Raw genomic sequence first — 21,200 nt, 5'->3', positions numbered from 1 at the left:
GTCATAAACCCAATGAAGGCTGTATCTTTATGTGATGGCAAAATGGCTTCCAAAGGAAGTCTGGATGGTGATGATGACTGCAGATTACCAGGGTGATGAGATACAGACTCTTAGCTCTACCACTTGCTGACATCACACAGATGGGTAGCAAGATAGATCCCGCTGAAACATAATCAAAATAGTTCTAAGAACCGTTTGTGCCGAAAATAATGTTCACATGACATGCTGTAGCCCCCTATGTCCGTGTTTTCTGTTGTCTGATCACAGCAGATTGGAAATCACTGACAGAGATCCTGACCCACAGACCGATAATGGACACTATTTTGGGTTCTAACCCATAAGCTCAAATTTAATGAAAAGAGAATCTAATTAGAGCATGTCTATGTGTCAGGTGGATAACCCATATCAGCCTTTGTCACTAGAGACAGATCAATTTTTAAGCAGAAGAACAACAGGACCATATTTTCCATAGTTCTGTTTGTAACAATTTGAAAACACTGTCTGTTCTCCTAGAGTGGTTGCCACATGATATAAGAACAGCACCCTCTGGGCTTTTCTTTGGCCTGCTTTGTTGAGGAAGCATGATGTAAGTTTGGGCAGACCAATCTAGTTGTCCTAATCCTGTGCATAGATGAAAGGGGGCATTTGAAAGACACCTGGTGTGGGTTTTCTCTTCCCTTGCTGGTGCAGTGATCATCAGATGAATTTTGTGAACTCCCCTTACCAAAAGCTGGTGGTTCTGGGCTCAGGTCAGTTTGGTGCCTGTTGTGTTCTTGCCCCTCACTGTGTCCTAACTCACTTCCATTGTAGAGAGCAAGCGAGACATCCTGTTCCTCTTTGATGGCTCAGCCAATCTCGTGGGCCAGTTCCCTGCCGTCCGCGACTTCCTCTACAAGGTCATTGATGAGCTGGATGTGAAAACTGACAGGACCCGGATTGCGGTGGCTCAGTACAGCGACGATGTCAGGGTGGAGTCCCGTTTTGATGAGCACCAGAACAAGCCCGAGATCCTGAATCTTGTGAAGAGAATGAAGATCAAGACAGGCAAAGCCCTCAACCTGGGCTACGCCCTGGACTACGCGCAGAGGTACATCTTTGTGAAGTCCACTGGAAGCCGGGTCGAGGACGGAGTGCTTCAGTTCCTGGTGCTGCTGGTGGCGGGAAGGTCGTCCGATCGTGTGGACAGGCCAGCTCTCAACCTGAAACAAACTGGGGTGGTGCCCTTCATCCTCCAGGCCAAGAACGCAGACCCTGCTGAGTTGGAGCAGATAGTACCATCCCCCGCCTTTATCCTGGCTGCGGAGTCACTTCCCAAGATTGGAGACCTTCAACCACAGATCGTAAACCTCTTAAAATCGGTGCAAAATGGGGTGCCAACACCAGGTAAGGCATAGAACTTCTGGTTGCTTCTGCAGCCCAATTGTCCCATGCTTGAGTTGATGGTAGGCCGCTGGCTCCCTGTCTCAGGGTAGAAGCCCTCCTTGGGTTTCCAAGAAAGATAGGTGATTTCTGCAAGAACAATGGAATATGACTTTTCTTTCCCTGAGATGACTCTCTAACTGCTCTCTAGGGCAAAACAGGAGAATCAGGGTGATTATTTTTAAGGACACTAGAATGTTTTGTAGTAAGATACATTATAAAGATTTAGCTATATCAGTGGTTAAAAATAATCCTTTTTTTTTTTTAAAAAAAACACAGTTTTTACTATATATATAATAAAAGCCATATAACACGGTTACGTTAGAGCTAAAACGGTCTTCATCTTCATATATTTCCCCGATTTCTTATTTTAAGTGGGTATCACTGGTCATAATTCATTCTCTGCATTCATGAAAACCATAAAGCATGAAGAGAGGCAGGCACGTTCCCGTTATAAACGCTGCATTAAAGTTTTTCAGTACTAATCTTTGTTACCATGACTTCATGCTTAACCACTTTGCATTTGGTGATAAAACTGCAGCAAAAAGAGTAATTAATTTCACATATAATCCCTTTGATTGAAAATAGAGAATATAGAGCTTCTCTACATTGACTATTGAGCACGTTCGCTGTTGGTTTTGGGTTGTAACCTGGACATCTGGGTTACATTTTCCCCCATTGATCCGCTGTGACTTGCAGTACATCATTCGAAACCTCTCATCTATAAAGTGCTAATGGTTGTGCAGACTCTGCCGACCATGTCTCTCTCCCTGCCCCCAACATTTCTTCTTGAGTACAATGTTGAAAGTTAACAATACTGTTCAAACATGGAAAAGTTCTAAAATAAAAGGGCTATCTGTATGTATTGGTGCATCAGTTTCCTAATCCTGCTTTAATAAATTGTGATAAATTTAGTGGCTTAAAGCAAAATGAATTTACTATCTTAAGTTTTAGAGGTCAGAAATCCAAAACCTGTTTTACTGGGCTAAAATCAAGGCGTCAACATGCTTGCTTTCCTTCTGGAGGTTCTGGCCGATTACCCACTTCCTTATCTTTTCCAGTGTCTAGGGGCTGCCTGCATCTTTGGTCCATGGCCCCCTCCTCCATCTTCAAAGCCGGCAGATCTTCAAAGCAGATCTTCTCGTATCTCTGGCCTCTTGTTTCCATCCTTACCTCTTCTCCCTCTAACTCTAATCCTCTTATCTCCCTTTTATAAGGACACATGATTGATTACACTGGATCTACCTGGATAATCCAGGGCAATCTCCCCATCCCTCTAATCCTTAATTTAATCACACCTGCAGATTTTCTTCCATATAAATTCCAGGGATTAGGAGTTGGATATCTTAGGAGTTATTCGGTCCACCACAAATTGGTATGAAATTATCCCTATTGTGTCCCATGTGAGTCACAGAGGCTGTCTTCCTTCTAGTTTCAGGTGAAAAGGATGTGGTGTTTCTGATTGACGGCTCCGAGGGTGTCAGGAGCGGCTTCCCGCTGTTGAAAGAGTTTGTCCAGAGAGTGGTGGAGAGCCTGGACGTGGGTGCGGACCGGGTGCGCGTAGCTGTGGTGCAGTACAGCGACCGGACCAGGCCCGAGTTCTACCTGAATTCCTACATGGACCAGCAGAGCATCGTCGGTGCCATCCGCGGGATGACCCTGCTGGGCGGGCCAACCCCCAACACCGGGGCCGCCCTGGACTTTGTCCTGAGGAACATCCTGATTGGTTCCGCCGGGAGCCGCATAGCGGAAGGCGTCCCCCAGCTCCTGATCGTCCTCACGGCCGACAGGTCTGGGGATGATGTGAGCGGCCCCTCGGTGGTCCTGAAGAGGGGAGGGGCCGTGCCCATCGGCATCGGCATCGGGAACGCTGACATCACCGAGATGCAGACCATCTCCCTCATCCCAGACTTCGCAGTGGCCATTCCCACCTTCCGGCAGCTGGGGACCGTCCAACAGGTCATCTCCGACAGAGTGACCCAGCTCAGCCGCGAGGAGCTGGGCAGGTTGAGGGCATCTCTGGTCCCTGTAACGAGCCCGGGTAAGGAGCAGATTCTTTGGCTCTTCATTCCTTGAAATATCTGGGGCTACTTGTTTGGACTGTGAGTTACAAAGTATTCTCAGTTTTGTTTCCTCAGCTGTAGGGAGTGAAAACCAGAGTTACGCGGAGAATCAGGAACCACGTGGGCTCGGTGTCAGAAATGGCTTGGGGAGATGCTAAGGTTCATGTTTTTGGCCAAATTCAAGTCTCAAAGATGGGCGTAGGCTTGGCTTTCAGCTCAGACCCCTAATTTTGCATAAAGGCTCTGTATAGCTAACCGAAGAGACAGGCCATCTAATTGATAGTTCCAGTTCAATGCCGGGTCCTGGCTTCCCCTGGTCGGTTGGTCCAGCTGGCAGCCTCCTGTGATCGAGGAGGGAGTTTGACCACAGGTGGTCTATCAAGCTGGAGCACAGTCTCTGAAATATTGTTATTTCCAGAGCCAACGTGTGAAGATTGCTTTTGAATTTGCTTGGTGCAGAGAAGTAAGTGTCTTAACTGGCAGGAAGGCCACCTGGCTGTTATGACCTCGGCTTATTCTATTTCCTCCTTCCTGTTCCCCTTTCCTAGGCCTGATACAATGAACTGGAAAGTGGAGGGAACCTCACTTGCTCAGAAGGAAGGGGGCTCAGATAGACCCACCCTTCCAAAAATGCCCACAGAGGGCCTGCCCTCCCTGGACACTCGGGTGGGGAGGGCGCAGTGGTGAACAGGCACATGCATCCTCGCTCCTGTGTGGTTCACATTCTACAGAACCATCCGCATCAAGGCTTGGGGAGGGGAAAATAGGAAGGGCTGGTGGGGAAGGGGGAGGGAAGAGTAAAAGCAAGTGAGAGAAAAGTCGATGCAGGACACAGTGCTGTCTGGGCGGGTGAGGGAGGGAGGGTGAGTGGCACGGTGCTGCAGAGAGGGATTGCTTCCCCTCACTCATGTCCACGCAGAGTGCAGCACGCCCTGCAAGCCTTCCCTGGAATGTTCTAGAGGGCTTGCCATCAAATAAATTTGGGAAGGCAGTGGGATAAATGAAGTGAGGGTCTTTTTGGTTTTGGTTTTGCCCTAATTGATATGTTTTGTGTATCCCCAGTACAATAAGCGAACACAACATTTCCAAAACTTGTTTGGCTACAGGAGTCCTTTTTCTTTTCTTTTCTTTTTTTTAGTTTTTACTTTATACTGGAGTCTAGTTGATTTACAATGTTGTGTTTGTTTCAGGTGTGCAGCAAAGTGATTCAGTTATACATGTACATATATCTATTATTTTTAAAATTCTTTTCCCATTTAGGTTATTACAGAATATTGAGTAGAGTTCCCTGTGCTACACAGTAGGTCCTTGTTGGTTATCTATTTTAAATATAGTAGTGTGTCTATGTCAATCCCAAACTCCCAATTTATCCCCCCTACATCTTTTTTTTTTTAACATCTTTACTGAAGTATAATTGCTTTACAATGGTGTGTTAGTTTCTGCTTTAAAACAAAGTGAATCAGTTATACATATACATATGTTCCCATATCTCTTCCCTTTTGCATCTCCCTCCCTCCCACCCTCCCTATCCCACCCCTCTAGGTGGTCACAAAGCACCGAGCTGATCTCCCTGTGCTATGCGGCTGCTTCCCACTAGCTATCTATTTTACATTTGGTAGTGTATATATGTCCATGACACTCTCTCACCCTGTCACATCTCACCCCTCCCCTTTCCCATATCCTCAAGTCCATTCTTTAGTAGGTCTGTGTCTTTATTCCCATCTTGCCACTAGGTTCTTCATGACCTTTTTTTTTTCCCCTTAGATTCCATATATATGTGTTAGCATACTGTATTTGTTTTTCTCTTTCTGACTTACTTCACTCTGTATGACAGACTCTAACTCCATCCACCTCATTACAAATACCTCCATTTCATTTCTTTTTATGGCTGAGTAATATTCCATTGTATATATGTGCCACATCTTCTTTATCCATTCATCCGATGATGGATACTTTGGTTGCTTCCATGTCCTGGTTATTGTAAATAGAGCTGCAATGAACATTTTGGTACATGACTCTTTTTGAATTATGGTTTTCTCAGGGTATATGCCCAGTAGTGGGATTGCTGGGTCGTATGGTAGTTCTATTTTTAGTTTTTTAAGGAACCCCCATACTGTTCTCCATAGTGGCTGTATCAATTTACATTCCCACCAACAGTGCAAGAGGGTTCCCTTTTCTCCACACCCTTTCCAGCATTTATTGTTTCTAGATTTTTTGATGATGGCCATTCTGACCGGAGTGAGATGATACCTCATTGTAGTTTTGATTTGCATTTCTCTAATGATTAAGGATGTTGAGCATTCTTTCATGTGTCTGTTGGCCATCTGTATATCTTCTTTGGAGAAATGTCTATTTAGGTCTTCTCCCCATTTTTGGATTGGGTTGTTTGTTTTTTTGTTATTGAGCTGCAGGAGCTGCTTGTAAATCTTGGAGATTAATCCTTTGTCAGTTGCTTCATTTGCAAATATTTTCTCCCATTCTGAGGGTTGTCTTTTGGTCTTGTTTATGGTTTCCTTTGCTGTGCAAAAGCGTTTAAGTTTCATTAGGTCCCATTTGTTTATCTGTGTTTTTATTTCCATTTCTCTAGGGGCTGGGTCAAAAAGGATCTTGCTGTGATTTATGTCATAGAGTGTTCTGCCTATGTTTTCCTCTAAGAGTTTGATAGTGTCTGGCTTTACACTTAGGTCTTTAATCCATTTTGAGTTTATTTTTGTGTATGGTGTCAGGGAGTGTTCTAATTTCATACTTTTACATGTAGCTGTCCAATTTTCCCAGCACCACTTATTGAAGAGACTGTCTTTTCTCCACTGTATATGCTTGCCTCCTTTATCAAAGATAAGGTGACCATATGTGCGTGGGTTTATCTCTGGGCTTTCTATCCTGTTCCATTGATCTATATTTCTGTTTTTATGCCAGTACCAAACTGTCTTGATTACTGTAGCTTTGTAATATAGTCTGAAGTCAGGGAGCCTGATTCCTCCAGCTCCATTTTTCGTTCTCAAGATTGCTTTGCCTATTCGGGGTCTTTTGTGTCTCCATACAAATTGTGAAATTTTTTGTTCTAGTTCTGTGAAAAATGCCTGTGGTAGTTTGATAGGGATTGCATTGAATCTGTAGATTGCTTTGGGTAGTAGAGTCATTTTCACAATGTTGATTCTTCCAATCCAAGAACATGGACTATCTCTCCACCTATTTGTATCATCTTTAATTTCTTTCATCAGTGTCCTATAATTTTCTGCATACAGGTCTTTTGTCTCCTTAGGTAGGTTTATTCCTAGATATTTTATTCTTTTTGTTGCAATTGTAAATGGGAGTGTTTTCTTAATTTCACTTTCAGATTTTTCATCATTAGTATATAGGAATGCAAGAGATTTCTGTGCATTAATTTTGTATCCTGCTACTTTACCAAATTCATTGATTAGCTCTAGTAGTTTTCTGGTGGCAGTTTTAGGATTCTCTATGTATAGTATCATGTCATCTGCAAACAGTAACAGCTTTACTTCTTCTTTTCCGATTTGGATTCCTTTTATTTCTTTTTCTTCTCTGATTGCTGTGGCTAACACTTCCAAAACTATGTTGAATAATAGTGGTGAGAGTGGGTAACCTTGTCTTGTTCCTGACCTTAGTGGAAATAGTTTCAGTTTTTCACCATTGAGGACAATGTTGGCTGTGAGTTTGTCATATATGGCCTTTATTATGTTGAGGAAAGTTCCCTCTATGCCTACTTTCTGCAGGGCTTTTATCATAAATGGGTGTTGAATTTTTTTTTTTTTTTTTTTGGGGTGTTGAATTTTGTTGAAAGCTTTCTCTGCATCTATTGAGATGATCATATGGTTTTTCTCCTTCAATTTGTTAATATGATGTATCACGTTGATTGATTTGTGTATATTGAAGAATCCTTGCATTCCTGGAATAAACCCCACTTGATCATGGTGTATAATCCTTTTAATGTGCTGTTGGATTCTGTTTGCTAGTATTTTGTTGAGGATTTTTGCATCTATGTTCATCAGTGATATTGGCCTGTAGTTTTCTTTCTTTGTGACATCTTTGTCTGGTTTTGGTATCAGGGCGATGGTGGCCTCGTAGAATGAGTTGGGGAGTGTTCCTCCCTCTGCAGTATTTTGGAAGAGTTTGAGAAGGATAGGTGTTAGCTCTTCTCTAAATGTTTGATAGAATTCGCCAGTGAAGCCATCTGGTCCTGGGCTTTTGTTTGTTGGAAGATTTTTAATCACAGTTTCAATTTCAGTGCTTGTGATTGGTCTGTTCATATTTTCTATTTCTTCCTGGTTCAGTCTCGGTAGGTTGTGCATTTCTAAGAATCTGTCCATTTCTTCCAAGTTGTCCATTTTATTGGCATAGAGTTGCTTGTAGTAATCTCTCATGATCGTTTGTATTTCTGCAGTGTCAGTGGTTACTTCTCCTTTTTCATTTCTAATTCTATTGATTTGAGTCTTCTCCCTTTTTCTCTTGATGAGTCTGGCTAATGGTTTATCAATTTTGTTTATCTTCTCGAAGAACCAGCTTTTAGTTTCATTGATTTTTGCTATTGTTTCCTTCATTTCTTTTTCATTTATTTCTGATCTGATCTTTATGATTTCTTTCCTTCTGCTAGCTTTGGGGTTTTTTTGCTCTTCTTTCTCTAATTGCTTTAGGTGCAAGGTTAGGTTGTTTATTCGAGATGTTTCCTGTTTCTTGATGTAGGATTGTATTGCTATAAACTTCCCTCTTAGAACTGCTTTTGCTGCATCCCATAGGTTTTGGGTCGTCGTGTCTCCATTGTCATTTGTTTCTAGGTATTTTTTGATTTTCCCTTTGATTTCTTCAGTGATCACTTCGTTATTAAGTAGTGTATTGTGTAGCCTCCATGTGTTTGTATTTTTTACAGATCTTTTCCTGTAATTGATATCTAGTCTCATAGCGTTGTGGTCGGAAAAGATACTTGATACGATTTCAATTTTCTTAAATTTACCAAGGCTTGATTTGTGACCCAAGATATGATCTATCCTGGAGAATGTTCCATGCGCACTTGAGAAAAATGTGTATTCTGTTGTTTTTGGGTGGAATGTCCTATAAATATCAATTAAGTCCATCTTGTTTAATGTATCATTTAAAGCTTGTGTTTCCTTATTTATTTTCATTTTGGATGATCTGTCCATTGGTGAAAGTGGGGTGTTAAAGTCCCCTACTATGGTTGTGTTACTGTCGATTTCCCCTTTTATGGCTGTTAGTATTTGACTTATGTATTGAGGTGCTCCTATGTTGGGTGCATAAATATTTACAATTGTTATACCTTCCTCTTGGATCGATCCTTTGATCATTATATAGTGCCCTTCTTTGTCTCTTGTAATAGTCTTTATTTTAAAGTCTATTTTGTCTGATATGAGAATTGCTACTCCAGCCTTCTTTTGATTTCCATTTGCATGGAATATCTTTTTCCATCCCCTCACTTTCAGTCTGTATGTGTCTCTAGGTCTGAAGTGGGTCTCTTGTAGACAGCATATATATGGGTCTTGTTTTTGTATCCATTCAGCCAGTCTGTGTCTTTTGGTGGGAGCATTTAATCCATTTACATTTAAGGTAAGTATTGATATGTATGTTCCTATTCCCATTTTCTTAAATGTTTTGGGTTTGTTATTGTAGGTGTTTTCCTTCTCTTGTGTTTCTTGCCTAGAGAAGTTCCTTTAGCATTTGTTGTAAAGCTGGTTTGGTGGTGTTGAACTCTCTCAGCTTTTGCTAGTCTGTAAAGGTTTTAATTTCTCCATCAAATCTGAATGAGATCCTTGCTGGGTAGAGTAACCTTGGTTGTAGGTTTTTCTCCTTCATGACTTTAAGTATATCCTGCCACTCCCTTCTGGCTTGCAGAGTTTCTGCTGAAAGATCAGCTGTTAACCTTATGGGGATTCCCTTGTGTGTTATTTGTTGTTTTTCCCTTGCTGCTTTTAATATGTTTTCTTTATATTTAATTTTTGATAGTTTGATTAATATGTGTCTTGGCGTGTTTATCCTTGGATTTATCCTGTATGGGACTCTCTGTGCTTCCAGGACTTGATTAACTATTTCCTTTCCCATATTAGGGAAGTTTTCAACTATAATCTCTTCAAATATTTTCTCAGTCCCTTTCTTTTTCTCTTCTTCCTCTGGGACCCCTATAATTCAAATGTTGGTGCGTTTAATGTTGTCCCAGAGGTCTCTGAGACTGTCCTCAATTCTTTTCATTCTTTTTTCTTTATTCTGCTCTGCAGTAGTTTTTTCCAGGTCACTTATCCGTTCTTCTGCCTCAGTTATTCTGCTATTGATCCCGTCTAGAGTATTTTTAATTTCATTTATTGTGTTTTTCATTGTTGCTTGGTTCCTCTTTAGTTCTTCTACATCCTTGTTAAATGTTTCTTGAATTTTGTCTATTCTATTTCAGAGATTTTGGGTCATCTTTACTATCATTATTCTGAATTCTTTTTCAGGTAGACTGCCTATTTCCTCTTCATTTGTTAGGTCTGGTGTGTTTTGACCCTGCTCCTTCACCTGCTGTGTGTTTTTTTGTCTTCTCATTTTGCTTATCTTACTGTGTTTGGGGTCTCCTTTTCACAGGCTGCAGGTTCGTAGTTCCCGTTGTTTTTGGTATCTGTCCCCAGTGGCTAAGGTTGGTTCAGTGGGTTGTGTAGGCTTCCTGGTGGAGGGGACTAGTGCCTGTGTTCTGGTGGATGAGGTTGGGTCTTGTCTTTCTGGTGGGCACGTCCACGTCTGGTGGTGTGTTTTGGGGTGTCTGTGGCCTTATTATGATTTTAGGCAGCCTCTCTGCTAATGGATGGGGCTGTGTTCCTGTCTTGCTAGTTGTTTGGCATAGGGTGTCCAGCACTGTAGCTTGCTGGCCGTTGAGTGAAGCTGGGTCTTGATGTTGAGATGGAGACCTCTGAGAGATTTTCGCCGTTTGGTATTATGTGGAGCTGGGAGGTCTCTTGTGGACCAGTGTCCTGAAGTTGGCTCTCCCACCTCAGAGGCACAGCCCTGATGCCTGGCTGGAGCACCAAGAGCCTTTCATCCACACAGCTCAGAATATAAGGGAGAAAAAAATAGAAAGAAAGAAAGAAAGAGGATAAAATAAAATAAAATAATGCTATTATAATAAAAAATAAGAAAAAAAATTATTAAGAGTAAATGTATTCAGAAATGTTTTTTTTTTAATTTTTAAAAATAGATTTATTAATTTTTTATAATAAAAAATAAGAAAAACAATTATTAAGAAAAAAATTTATTAAGAAAAAAATTTTAATTTTTTAAAATAAAAAATATGAAAAAACTTATTAAAAATTTTTTTAATTTCTAAAAATAGAAAATAAGGAAAAAATTATTAAGAAAACATTTATTAGGGAAAAAAAATTTTTTTAAGTAAAAAAACAAACAAAAAAAAACCCGACTGCCCTAACCCTAGGACTAATGGTGAAAGCAAAGCTATACAGACAAAATCTCACCGAGAAGCATACACATATACACTCACAAAAAAAGAAAAAGGGGAAAAATTAATATATCCTGGTCCCAAAGTCCACCTCTTGAATTTGGGATGATTCGTTGTCTATTCAGGTTTTCAACAGATGCAGGCACATCAAGTTGTTTGTGGAGCTTTAATCCGCTGCCCCTGAGGCTGCTGGGAGAGATTTCCCTTTCTCTTCTTTGTTCGCACAGCTCCCGGGGTTCAGCTTTGGATTTGGACCCGCCTCTGCGTGTAGGTCGCCTGAGGGCGTCTGTTCTTCGCTCAGACAGGACGGGGTTAAAGGAGCAGCTGCTTCGGGGGCTCTGGCTCACTCAGGCCGGGGGGAGGGAGCGGTACGGAGGAGGCGGGGCGAGCCTGCGGCGTCAGAGGCGTCGTGACGTTGCAGCAGCCCGAGGCGCGCCGTGCGTTCTCCCGGGGAAGTTGTCCCCAGATCACGGGACCCTGGCAGTGGCGGGCCACACAGGCTCCCGGGAGGGGCGGTGTGGAGAGTGACCTGTGCTCGCACACAGGCTTCTTGGAGGCGGCAGCAGCAGCCTGAGCGTCTCCTGCCCGTCTCTGGGGTCCGTGCTGATGGCCGCGGCTCGCGCCCATCTCTGGAGCTCGTTTAGGCGGTGCTCTGAATCCCCTCTCCTCGTGCACCCCGAAACAGTGGTCTCTTGCCTCTTCGGCGGCTGCAGACCTTTTCCCGGACTCCCTCCCGGCTAGCCGTGGCGCACTAGCCCATTCAGGCTGTGTTCACGCCGCCAGCCCCAGTCCTCTCCCTGCGATCCGACCGCAGCCCGAGCCTCAGCGCCCAGCCCCGCCCGCCCCGGCGGGGGAGCAGACAAGCCTCTCGGGCTGGTGAGTGCTGGTTGGCGCCGCTCCTCCGTGCGGGAATCTCTCCGCTTTGCCCTCCGCACCCCTGTGGCTGCGCTCTCCTCCGTGGCTCCGAAGCTTCCCCCTCTGCCACCCACAGTCTCCGCCCGCGAAGGGGCTCCTAGTGTGTGGACACCTTTCCTCCTTCACGGCTCCCTCCCACTGGTGCGGGTCCCGTCCCTATTCTTTTGTCTCTGTTATTTCTTTTTTCTTTTGCCCTACCCAAGTACGTGGGGAGTTTCTTGCCTTTTGGGAGGTCTGACATCTTCTGCCAGCGTTCAGTGGGTGTTCTGTAGGAGCAGTTCCACGTGTAGATGTATTTCTACTGTATCTGTGGGAAGGAAGGTGATCTCCGCGTCTTACTCTTCCGCCATCTTGCCCCTCTCATCCCCTCCATCTTTTTTACGGTGCATTGGTACTCCCAAGAAGGCACTTTGGAAATGCTGTCATCGTGTGTGTGCAGCTTACTTATACACAAGCCTATGTTTCTACAACAGTACGACTCCTGGTCCATCGGCTCTCCCACTCTTCAAGATGACTGTTTTCTACCTTCTCCTTCTCCTGCTTCTTCTACACTTCTCCTCCCTCAGCTTACTCTGAGCTGGTGATCTTGATTCCCATTTCACTGAGAAAATATAAGTAAATCGAAAAAGAACTTCCAGAAGCCATACTCAGTCTGTCCCAGCATCAGTGTCCATGTCTCGGCTTCCCTCCCGTTACTTGGATGAAGTGTCCCTGCTTCCCTGGGCAGCCTCACCGCTTCCCTACTCAAGGGTGTCACCTGCTACTCTCCTTCTCTCTCCTGCATCATCAGTTCTCTGACGTACTGGGTGATTCCTTTCACGATACAAACGCAATGCTTTTTCTTTTCTCGTAAAAACTCTCCCTGGATGCCCTGCTCCCCCCTGCAGGAGTGCTCCAGGCTCCTTTATAACGTGTTGCTGTCTACAATTCTTCTCTGAACACACCCTAACCTGTTGTTTGCTCTCCCTGCTCCACAGAAAGTGCTCTGGTCAAGGTCCCTCCATCTGGCAAATCCCAGTAGTCAGTTGTCGGGCACTGTCCCACTTGACCTATGAGTGTCATCTGTCACAGGTTCGATCCCCTCCTTCCCGAAACCCCATCCCCACTCGGTCTAGACCTGGCTCCTGTGTGTCTAGGTTCTTCCTCCTGCTGACTTACTTTTCCTTACCCTTTGCTGGTTCCTCCTCTTCTCTCTGACTTGTAATCACTGAAATGCCCAGGACTCTCTCCTGGGACTGGTATTCTAACTCAAATAGTCTGAATTAGGATACCTTACCGGTCAGGTGGCAATTCTGAGACAAATTGGGAGGCTGTGCATTAACACTAAGAATTTGGTGTCCATGAAGCTGAAGCCCTATGATAACGTTTGATTCACAGGTGTCGGCGGCAAGAGGGATGTGGTCTTTCTCATCGATGGGTCCCAAAGCGCCAGCCCTGAGTTTCAGTACATCCGTACCCTCATCGAGAGGCTGGTTGACTACCTGGATGTGGGCTTCGACATGACCCGGGTGGCGGTCATCCAGTTCAGCGAGGACCCCAAGGTGGAGTTCCTGCTGAACGCCCACTCCAGCAAGGACGAGGTGCAGAACGCGGTGAGGCGGCTGCGGCCCAAAGGCGGGAGGCAGATCAACATTGGGGGCGCCCTGGAGTACGTGTCAAGGAATATCTTCAAGAGGCCTCTGGGGAGCCGGATTGAAGAGGGTGTCCCTCAGTTCTTGGTCCTCATTTCTTCCGGGAAGTCTGATGATGAGGTAGATCAATCGGCAGCAGAGCTCAAGCAGTTTGGCGTGGCGCCACTTATAATCGCAAGGAGCGCAGACCAGGAGCAGTTGGTGAAGATCTCCCTGAGCCCTGAATACGTGTTCTCAGTGAGTACCTTCCGGGAGCTGCCCAGCCTGGAGCAGAAACTGCTGACACCCATCACAACCCTAACCTCCGAGCAGGTTCAGCAGCTCCTGGCCAGCACGCGCTACCCTCCTCCAGGTAAGACTGGGCGTTTCTTGTTCTTTGTTGTGTCTTCTCAAAAAAATATAAAAAATGACAGGCTCTAAGGCCATGGTGCTCACAGGTAAAATTAAAATAACGGGACACCTGAGATTGAACAAGTTGGGTCTATTGCTTGTGGCAGGGAGGAAGGACACACACGCTGGTGAACCACAGGGCATCTCAGCCAGAGGGTGTTAGGAAGGGCTTATGATAGGATTTGAACTCATCATAGATGATTTTGTGGAAGGCTTGAGGAAATGGGACTTTGCCCCGGATCGAATGCTGTCAAGAAGGAGTAATTTTATGATTGGATATCTTACCAAATCTCACGGCTAAAGCTGAAATTGATACAGAAGCCGTGGTCACGTCTATGTTCCAGGATGAGGAGTGTCTGGTGATTTTTGTTTTCTTCTTGTCAGTGTTCAGATATGATCAGGGCGTGGCTGTCTCTGATACTGATGTTCTGTGAAATCTTTTATGTGCCACTGGAGAATCCAAGTCCTGGCTGTGTGTGCCTGGCCAGCTTTTCTCTTTCTCAAGATAAATGGTTCAATTCCATGACCTGCTCAGCTTTTGCTGTGCTATGTTTCCACTATAAGTAGCCAGTGATTTATGAGGCAAATGTTGAATTTGTTGAGAGGCAAGATATGAGCTATTTAATAAATGGCATCCAAGAAGTACCTAGAATTCTAATTAATAGGAAGCCATTGTTCATCTTTCCTAGGACTTTTGATTAATTTTATAGTTAAAAATGGATTCATGCAAAGAAAATAGGGGCATAATAGTGAAAATAAAAACTTTGTATAAATGCTAGAGATATGTGAGAAAAAGAAATACTATGAATCAAACACCAGGAACGATGGTGTGGCCTGCTGGAGCGAGTTGGGATTCTCCGGGCTGTCACTAGCTAAGTGGTGGCCTTGGATGAAGTGAGGGCCTTTGTCCTCAGCTATCTCTCTTTTCTTGCACAACAAAGATGTTGATCCTGGTGATCTCAATCCCTTCTGGTAGTAACAGTTCATGATTCATAGATTATGGTAACCCAGGATTCGTTTCTAAGTGCTGTTTATATTTTTGAAATGAGTTGTAACCCAGACCCCAAAGCCAAAATTAAAATCGAATAAACTCAGAAAGAGAAAGTTTTGGAGAACTTAAAATATTTCAAGAAGCAGAAATTGTTTTGATGCAAAAGGCCCAATTTGTAATGATTGATTAAAAAAAAGCCCAAGAGATAAACACATGCACATTGGCTTATAATTTTCATGTTAATTGATGTTATGGTGCAACGTAGAGCAAAATTCAGAAACGAAACCAGATGAGTGCCAGTCTTGTACTGAGTTTTCTTTTTTCCTTTTCATCCACAGCCGTGGAGAGTGATGCTGCAGACATCGTCTTCCTAATCGACAGCTCTGAGAGCGTGAAGCCGGACGGCATTGCACACATCCGGGACTTTGTTAGCAGGATCGTGCGGAGACTTAACATTGGCCCTAATAAAGTGAGAATTGGGGTCGTGCAGTTCAGCAATGATGTCTTCCCAGAGTTTTACCTGAAGACCTATAAATCCCAGGCCAGTGTGCTGGATGCCATACGTCGCCTGAGGTTCAAAGGGGGGTCTCCGCTGAACACTGGCAAAGCTCTGGAATTCGTGGCAAGGAATTTCTTTGTCAAGTCTGCCGGGAGCCGGATAGAAGACGGGGTGCCCCAACACCTGGTTCTGTTTCTGGGTGGCAAATCCCAGGACGATGTTACCAGGTATTCCCAGGTGATAAGCTCCTCGGGGATTGTGAGTTTAGGGATAGGAGACCGAAACATTGACAGAATGGAGCTGCAGACCATCACCAATGACTCCAGACTAGTCTTCACGGTTCGGGAGTTCAGAGAGCTCCCCAACATAGAAGAAAGGGTCATGAACTCCTTTGGACCCTCCAAGGTCACCCCTGCACCTCCGGGAGTGGACACACCCTCTCCCTCACGGCCAGGTATGAGCTGTGGGACCCATGACTACAGAGCGGGACACCAATTATTTTTTTTTAATTGAAAAAGAGCAATTAGCATTCATTTTAATAGTTTTCTTCTCTCAGGGTTGTGGCTGCCATACGATTAGAAACTAAATACGGGAAAAATAATTCAGTTGAAATTGTAGGAGGAATAGAAGGAAACGCATCTCAGAAAGCATATGGTCATTGATTCTTCCATGCGTTTCCATGAGGCTAATCGTAGCCCCATTGAAAGGTTCTATAAAAGTGCATTGAGGGTTAGCCACAGACTCATTGGCTCTCAGAATAAAATGGCATCTTTGAAGTTGTTCAATCCACACCTCTCCGAACATGACTGGAAGTCAGCCTCTCTCCTAGGTGGGGTCATGGTCCAGTCAACCCTCTTTCTTTGGACTGGTATCACCGGGAATTTAGAGCTGTCCGCCTGTAGCTTTGACCTCATGCTCCTGGGTCTGACCTTTGGGGCTGCCAAGAGCAAACTGAGTCCCTCCACCAGCCCACGTCTTTCTTCGCTCCTACCCCAGGTGATAGCCCCTCAGACATCTGGAGCAAATGATTAGGGTTGGTTTTCCATGGGGCATCTGCACTCCACTTAGCTCTTTCACGTCTTCCTTCTGTGCTGGTGGTGGAACATCTCACACTGCTCCGGATTCCCCTTCTCTCTGCTCCAGTCTTGATCCCTTGATTGGAATTAGGGAATTTTCTCCAATGTCATTGAGTTTCACAGGCTCCAACAAAGCTCTCGGCATGCTGGCTGGTGATCCTCCAAAGGTGCACGGGAGTCTGCTTCCCATTTTCCAATCTGTTTCTCCCAGCCCTCCCTTTCCCCGCCTCTAGCACACCTCCCCCAACTCCTTCCAGACACTATCATTTATTTTTGACCAGGAGGAAAGTGTGTAGTGGCATTTCCTAAAACCCCTGATATCACGGACTGTTGAATCCATGGCATAATCTCATTTTGCACGGGACAACTGGGACCCAGTTCTGCTGAGTTTTCACATCTCCTTTCCTTTTGTTTAGGTGATTTATCATTTATCACCTAAATATGTTTTGAGGACTGTGAATTCAGGAACTCTAGAGGCATGGAATAGATCCCAAGGTGTCCACTGTGAATGAATTACAGGAATGCCTTATTTTAATCATTTTACATTTTGTGTTTTTGTTCTGGATATAAAAACCAAATTTCTCCTTTTTTTTTTTTCATTGTAATCATCTTTAGAGAAAAAGAAAGCAGACATCGTGTTCCTGTTGGATGGTTCCATCAATTTCCGGAGGGACAGTTTCCAGGAAGTGCTCCGTTTCGTGTCTGAAATTGTGGACACGGTTTATGAAGGGGGAGATTCCATCCAAGTGGGGCTGGTCCAGTACAACTCTGACCCCACTGACGAATTCTTCCTGAAGGACTTTTCCACCAAGGAGCAGATTATCGATGCCATCAACAAGGTGGTCTACAAAGGGGGGAGGCACGCAAACACCAAGGTGGGCCTGGAGCACCTGCGGCTGAATCACTTCGTGCCAGAGGCAGGCAGCCGCCTGGATCAGAGAGTCCCGCAGATCGCCTTTGTGATCACCGGAGGAAGGTCGGTGGAGGATGCCCAGGACGCGAGCCTGGCACTCACCCAGAGAGGCGTCAAAGTGTTCGCGGTGGGCGTGAGGAACATCGACTCAGAGGAGGTTGGGAAGGTCGCGTCCAACAGTGCCACGGCGTTCCGAGTGGGGAACGTCCAGGAGCTGTCGGAATTGAGCGAGCAGGTTTTGGAAACTCTGCATGACGCGATGCATGAAACCTTATGTCCTGGTGTGCCTGATGTTTCCAAAGGTAATGCCCTTTAGGTGCATATTTTCAACCATGTCCTGTCGATGTTGGTGAGTTACCTGGTTACCCAGATCCCCAGCGCTGGCCTCTGGGCTCCTATAGCATCTGGTGTGTCAGGCATTGACTGACATCCACGTGGGTTGGGTCCTGGTTGTCACCTACCACTGTGATCGGATGTGGTTCCAGGATAGGAGTGGATGTCTCTCTTTTCTTGCTCTTACCACATTTACTCCCCACCCCCTACTCTTTAATCCCCTAAATAATTCAGACTGATTGATGCCTGTTTCTGTTTGTAGGTTTATTAGATCAATTATTTGAGATCAGAGTGTTTGCGTTCTCAAGTGTGTTTAGTCTAAAGCACAAACTCGGGATGCATTTAGATAGACACTGACTGTATACCATGCCGAAGTTGATGAATATCAGCAAAGCAAACATACTGAATGGCCAACAATTTTGGCTCCTAAGAGTCAGCATGAGTTTTCCCAGTGAGAGAGGCAGATGTAATTGCTTCTCAGCACTCATACACAGAAGGTCCCATTTTGCACTTGAGTGTGGTGTCCTGGTCCACGTCCCGAGCTGTGCCTGTAGGTTGAACACATCTCGGCAGCTCGACTTTGAGCTCATGGCCTGCTTTTCCCTTTACAGTCTGTAACCTGGATGTGATTCTGGGCTTTGATGGTTCAAGAGATCAGAACGTATTTGTGGCTCAGAGGGGCTTTGAGTCCAAGATGGACACCATCCTGAATAGAATCAGCCAGATGCAAAGAATCAGCTGCAGCGGCAGCCAGCTGCCCACGGTGCGGGTGTCCGTGGTGGCCAACACGCCCTCAGGCCCCGTGGAGGCCTTTGACTTCGCTGAGTACCAGCCAGAGCTGTTTGAGAAGTTCCAGAACATGCGCACCGAGCACCCCTACGTCCTCACTGCGGACACGCTGAAGCTCTACCAGAACAAGTTCCGGCAGGCCTCGCCAGACAGTGTGAAGGTGAGGACGGCTGCCTCGTTTCCGCTTCCTGTGCCATCTCTGGGTTTTACTGGGCAGGGGCAAACCTTGATGCCTGGAAGCCCCCTCCCCAAACTGTTCTCCTATAGATGCTCTTCATGTTTGATGGGGTTGGTGGTGCCTATATGTAAGAGTCCTTTATTATCAACTGGGCTGAAATGGGATATCTTCTTCTAGTTTTACTAAAGCTCTAAAAAAAATCTTGGAAATCAGTAATTAAGCTTGAATGCATTGAATTTGTGGGTAATTCATGTTTAATCATAGTCCTGCCCATTAAATGCATTATGTTCTCTATTTGTATTTACTTTTCTCTCTCTCTTTCTCTGTATTGGTTCATACACACACACACACACACACACACACACACACACACACACACAATCAGTTTGCTAGGGCTGCCATAACAAAGTTCCACAGGTTGGGTGGCTTAAACAACAGGAATTTATTCTCTCACAGTCCTGGAGGCTGGAAGTCTGAGATCAGAGCGGTGTCAGGGTTGTTTTTTTGGAGGTCTCTCAACTTGGCTTGGAAATGGTGTCTTCTTCTGTCTGCATGTGGTTTTCCTTCTGTGTGTGTCTGTGTCCTAATCGCCTCATCTTAGAAGGACACCAGTCGTATTGGATGAGGACCCACTCTAATGACCTCAGTTAACTTAATTGCCTCTTTAAAAGTCCTTTTGCCAAACATGGTCACACTCTGAGGCACTGAGGGTTAGGACTTCAAAATATGAATTTTGGAGCCTATAGCACGGGCACACAAACACACACGCACGCATGCACACGCATACACATATGCATGATTTCTAGAAACTACATCTCCTAAATAAGAGAATGAGATAAACTTTTTATTTCCATTGTTGATTGTGCTTTTTAATAAATCAAGTCCTACCCTATACCCATTTATTTTATACCTCATTTATTGCACAGTATCAAGGAACTGTGAACATGGGGTGATTGTTTCTCAACCTTGGCCCCCAGTTTCCTCTGCTGTAAGGTGGAGGCTTTGGACTGGCTAATCCTTCTCTCAAGGGTCTGTGATGTTTCTTTTACTTTTGGCTGGCGCTTGATGTATCTTTTATCTTCAGGTGGTCATTCATTTTACTGATGGGGTGGATGGAGATCTGGCTGATTTACAAAGAGCGTCAGAGGAACTCCGACAAGAAGGTGGGTTCTGGGGCTTTCTATGGGAGAAGTAAACCTGGGGGAGGCAGGCGCACTGCTGGGCTGGAGAGAAACGACTCCACTAAGGGACCCTCTGGGAGAGCGGCTTCTCTTGGAGGATACCTCATCCCAGCATTTTGGTCCTCTGTCGCCTGCCTGGGGCTACAGGATGGGGCAGCAAGGATCCCATACTTACACAGACAGCTCTATTACCAAGTCCTGGCACAGACCCCATGGGGTCTCAGGCTCATTCCTGTGGTAGAACATCTAGAAAGCATGATGCTTTTGTAAAAGAACGTGAAGTTTTGATTCATTGGGCTGTATTATATAAACTAGGAATTAATTTTATAGCAAAAAATCTTGCTGTATTTTCTGTTTGCTGTTATCACAGCTCAAAAATACTCCAATGTTAAGAAAAGATACACTTTCACATAAAATTTGGAAATTTAAGGTGACTGGTTTGCAAGGATACCTGTTATCAGATGTACTATTTGACTGTTCAACTGCTTTGGAATTTGGTAGCACTGGCTATCAAAAAAGTGGATGCCAACACTAGAGGTTTAAGAAGAATTTGTTGAAGCATAATTTATCATAGGAGTGTTCTATTTATTAGCTTGCTTTTCCAGAGCAATGGAGATGAGACCTGCTATCATCTGATTTTGGAGATGTGGGATTTCAATTCTTCCTACAGGATACCTGTGTTACGTAAGACCAGAGCTTGAGAATTTATGTATGAATAAACTTCATGGTGTCGTTTCCTAGAGTTACATTAATCCATTTACTTACTGACAGATCAGAAACAATTGCTCAGAGGAGTCCAGAGTTCCAGTATTCCAACTCTTCGGAGCAGCTAATTAGTGTGATTAAGCAGTTAAAGGCCAAATTTTATACTGAAGTTTTCTTTAAAAAATAAAAGAGAGTCAGGAGGAAAAGTGCTGTGGCTCTTGAATGCGTAGGTGAGGCTTCTTAAGTGTACCTGTGCCCCCAGGCGTCCGAGCTCTGATCTTGGTGGGCCTTGAACGTGTCGCCAACTTGGAGCAGCTGATGCAACTGGAGTTTGGGCGAGGATTCATGTACAACCGGCCCCTGAGACTGAACTTGCTGGACCTAGACTATGAACTAGCAGAGCAACTTGTGAGTGTTTTATGTATCTACACACAAACTGGTTTAGATAGCGCAATATTGGGCATCTCAGGATAACGCAGTCTGCTATCACCAGGCAAATGGAGGAGAGACCACTGGGTGGGCAATTTAATTCATGTAATTTACTTGGGACCTACTTTGTTGCCATAACATGAGTCATGGAAACAGAGCTATGTGAGAACTGGAAAGACGGCCACCCGGGCATGGGTGTCGAGGTAGCTGTCGCCTTAGAGTTTCCTCTGCTCCCTTT

The 21,200-nt window shown here is 44.7% G+C and overlaps 1 protein-coding gene across 1 annotated transcript in view; it reads left to right on the top strand.

Moving 5' to 3' along the window:
* COL6A3 (collagen type VI alpha 3 chain) overlaps positions 1 to 21,200 on the top strand; it is an 85,114-nt gene that overhangs the window by 15,312 nt on the left and 48,602 nt on the right. Inside the window, 8 exon segments of the mRNA XM_059929002.1 lie at positions 811 to 1,383; positions 2,852 to 3,460; positions 13,225 to 13,830; positions 15,198 to 15,812; positions 17,050 to 17,649; positions 18,292 to 18,629; positions 19,732 to 19,810; positions 20,796 to 20,941. Coding sequence (XP_059784985.1) covers positions 811 to 1,383; positions 2,852 to 3,460; positions 13,225 to 13,830; positions 15,198 to 15,812; positions 17,050 to 17,649; positions 18,292 to 18,629; positions 19,732 to 19,810; positions 20,796 to 20,941 — 3,566 coding nt within the window.

The sequence above is a fragment of the Balaenoptera ricei genome, chromosome 7 (genome assembly GCF_028023285.1).
Source record: "Balaenoptera ricei isolate mBalRic1 chromosome 7, mBalRic1.hap2, whole genome shotgun sequence".
In the NCBI taxonomy this organism is placed as follows: Eukaryota; Metazoa; Chordata; class Mammalia; order Artiodactyla; family Balaenopteridae; genus Balaenoptera; species Balaenoptera ricei.
The sequence above is the reverse complement of the archived record's forward strand: the minus strand, read 5'-3'. Positions and strand labels throughout refer to the sequence as shown.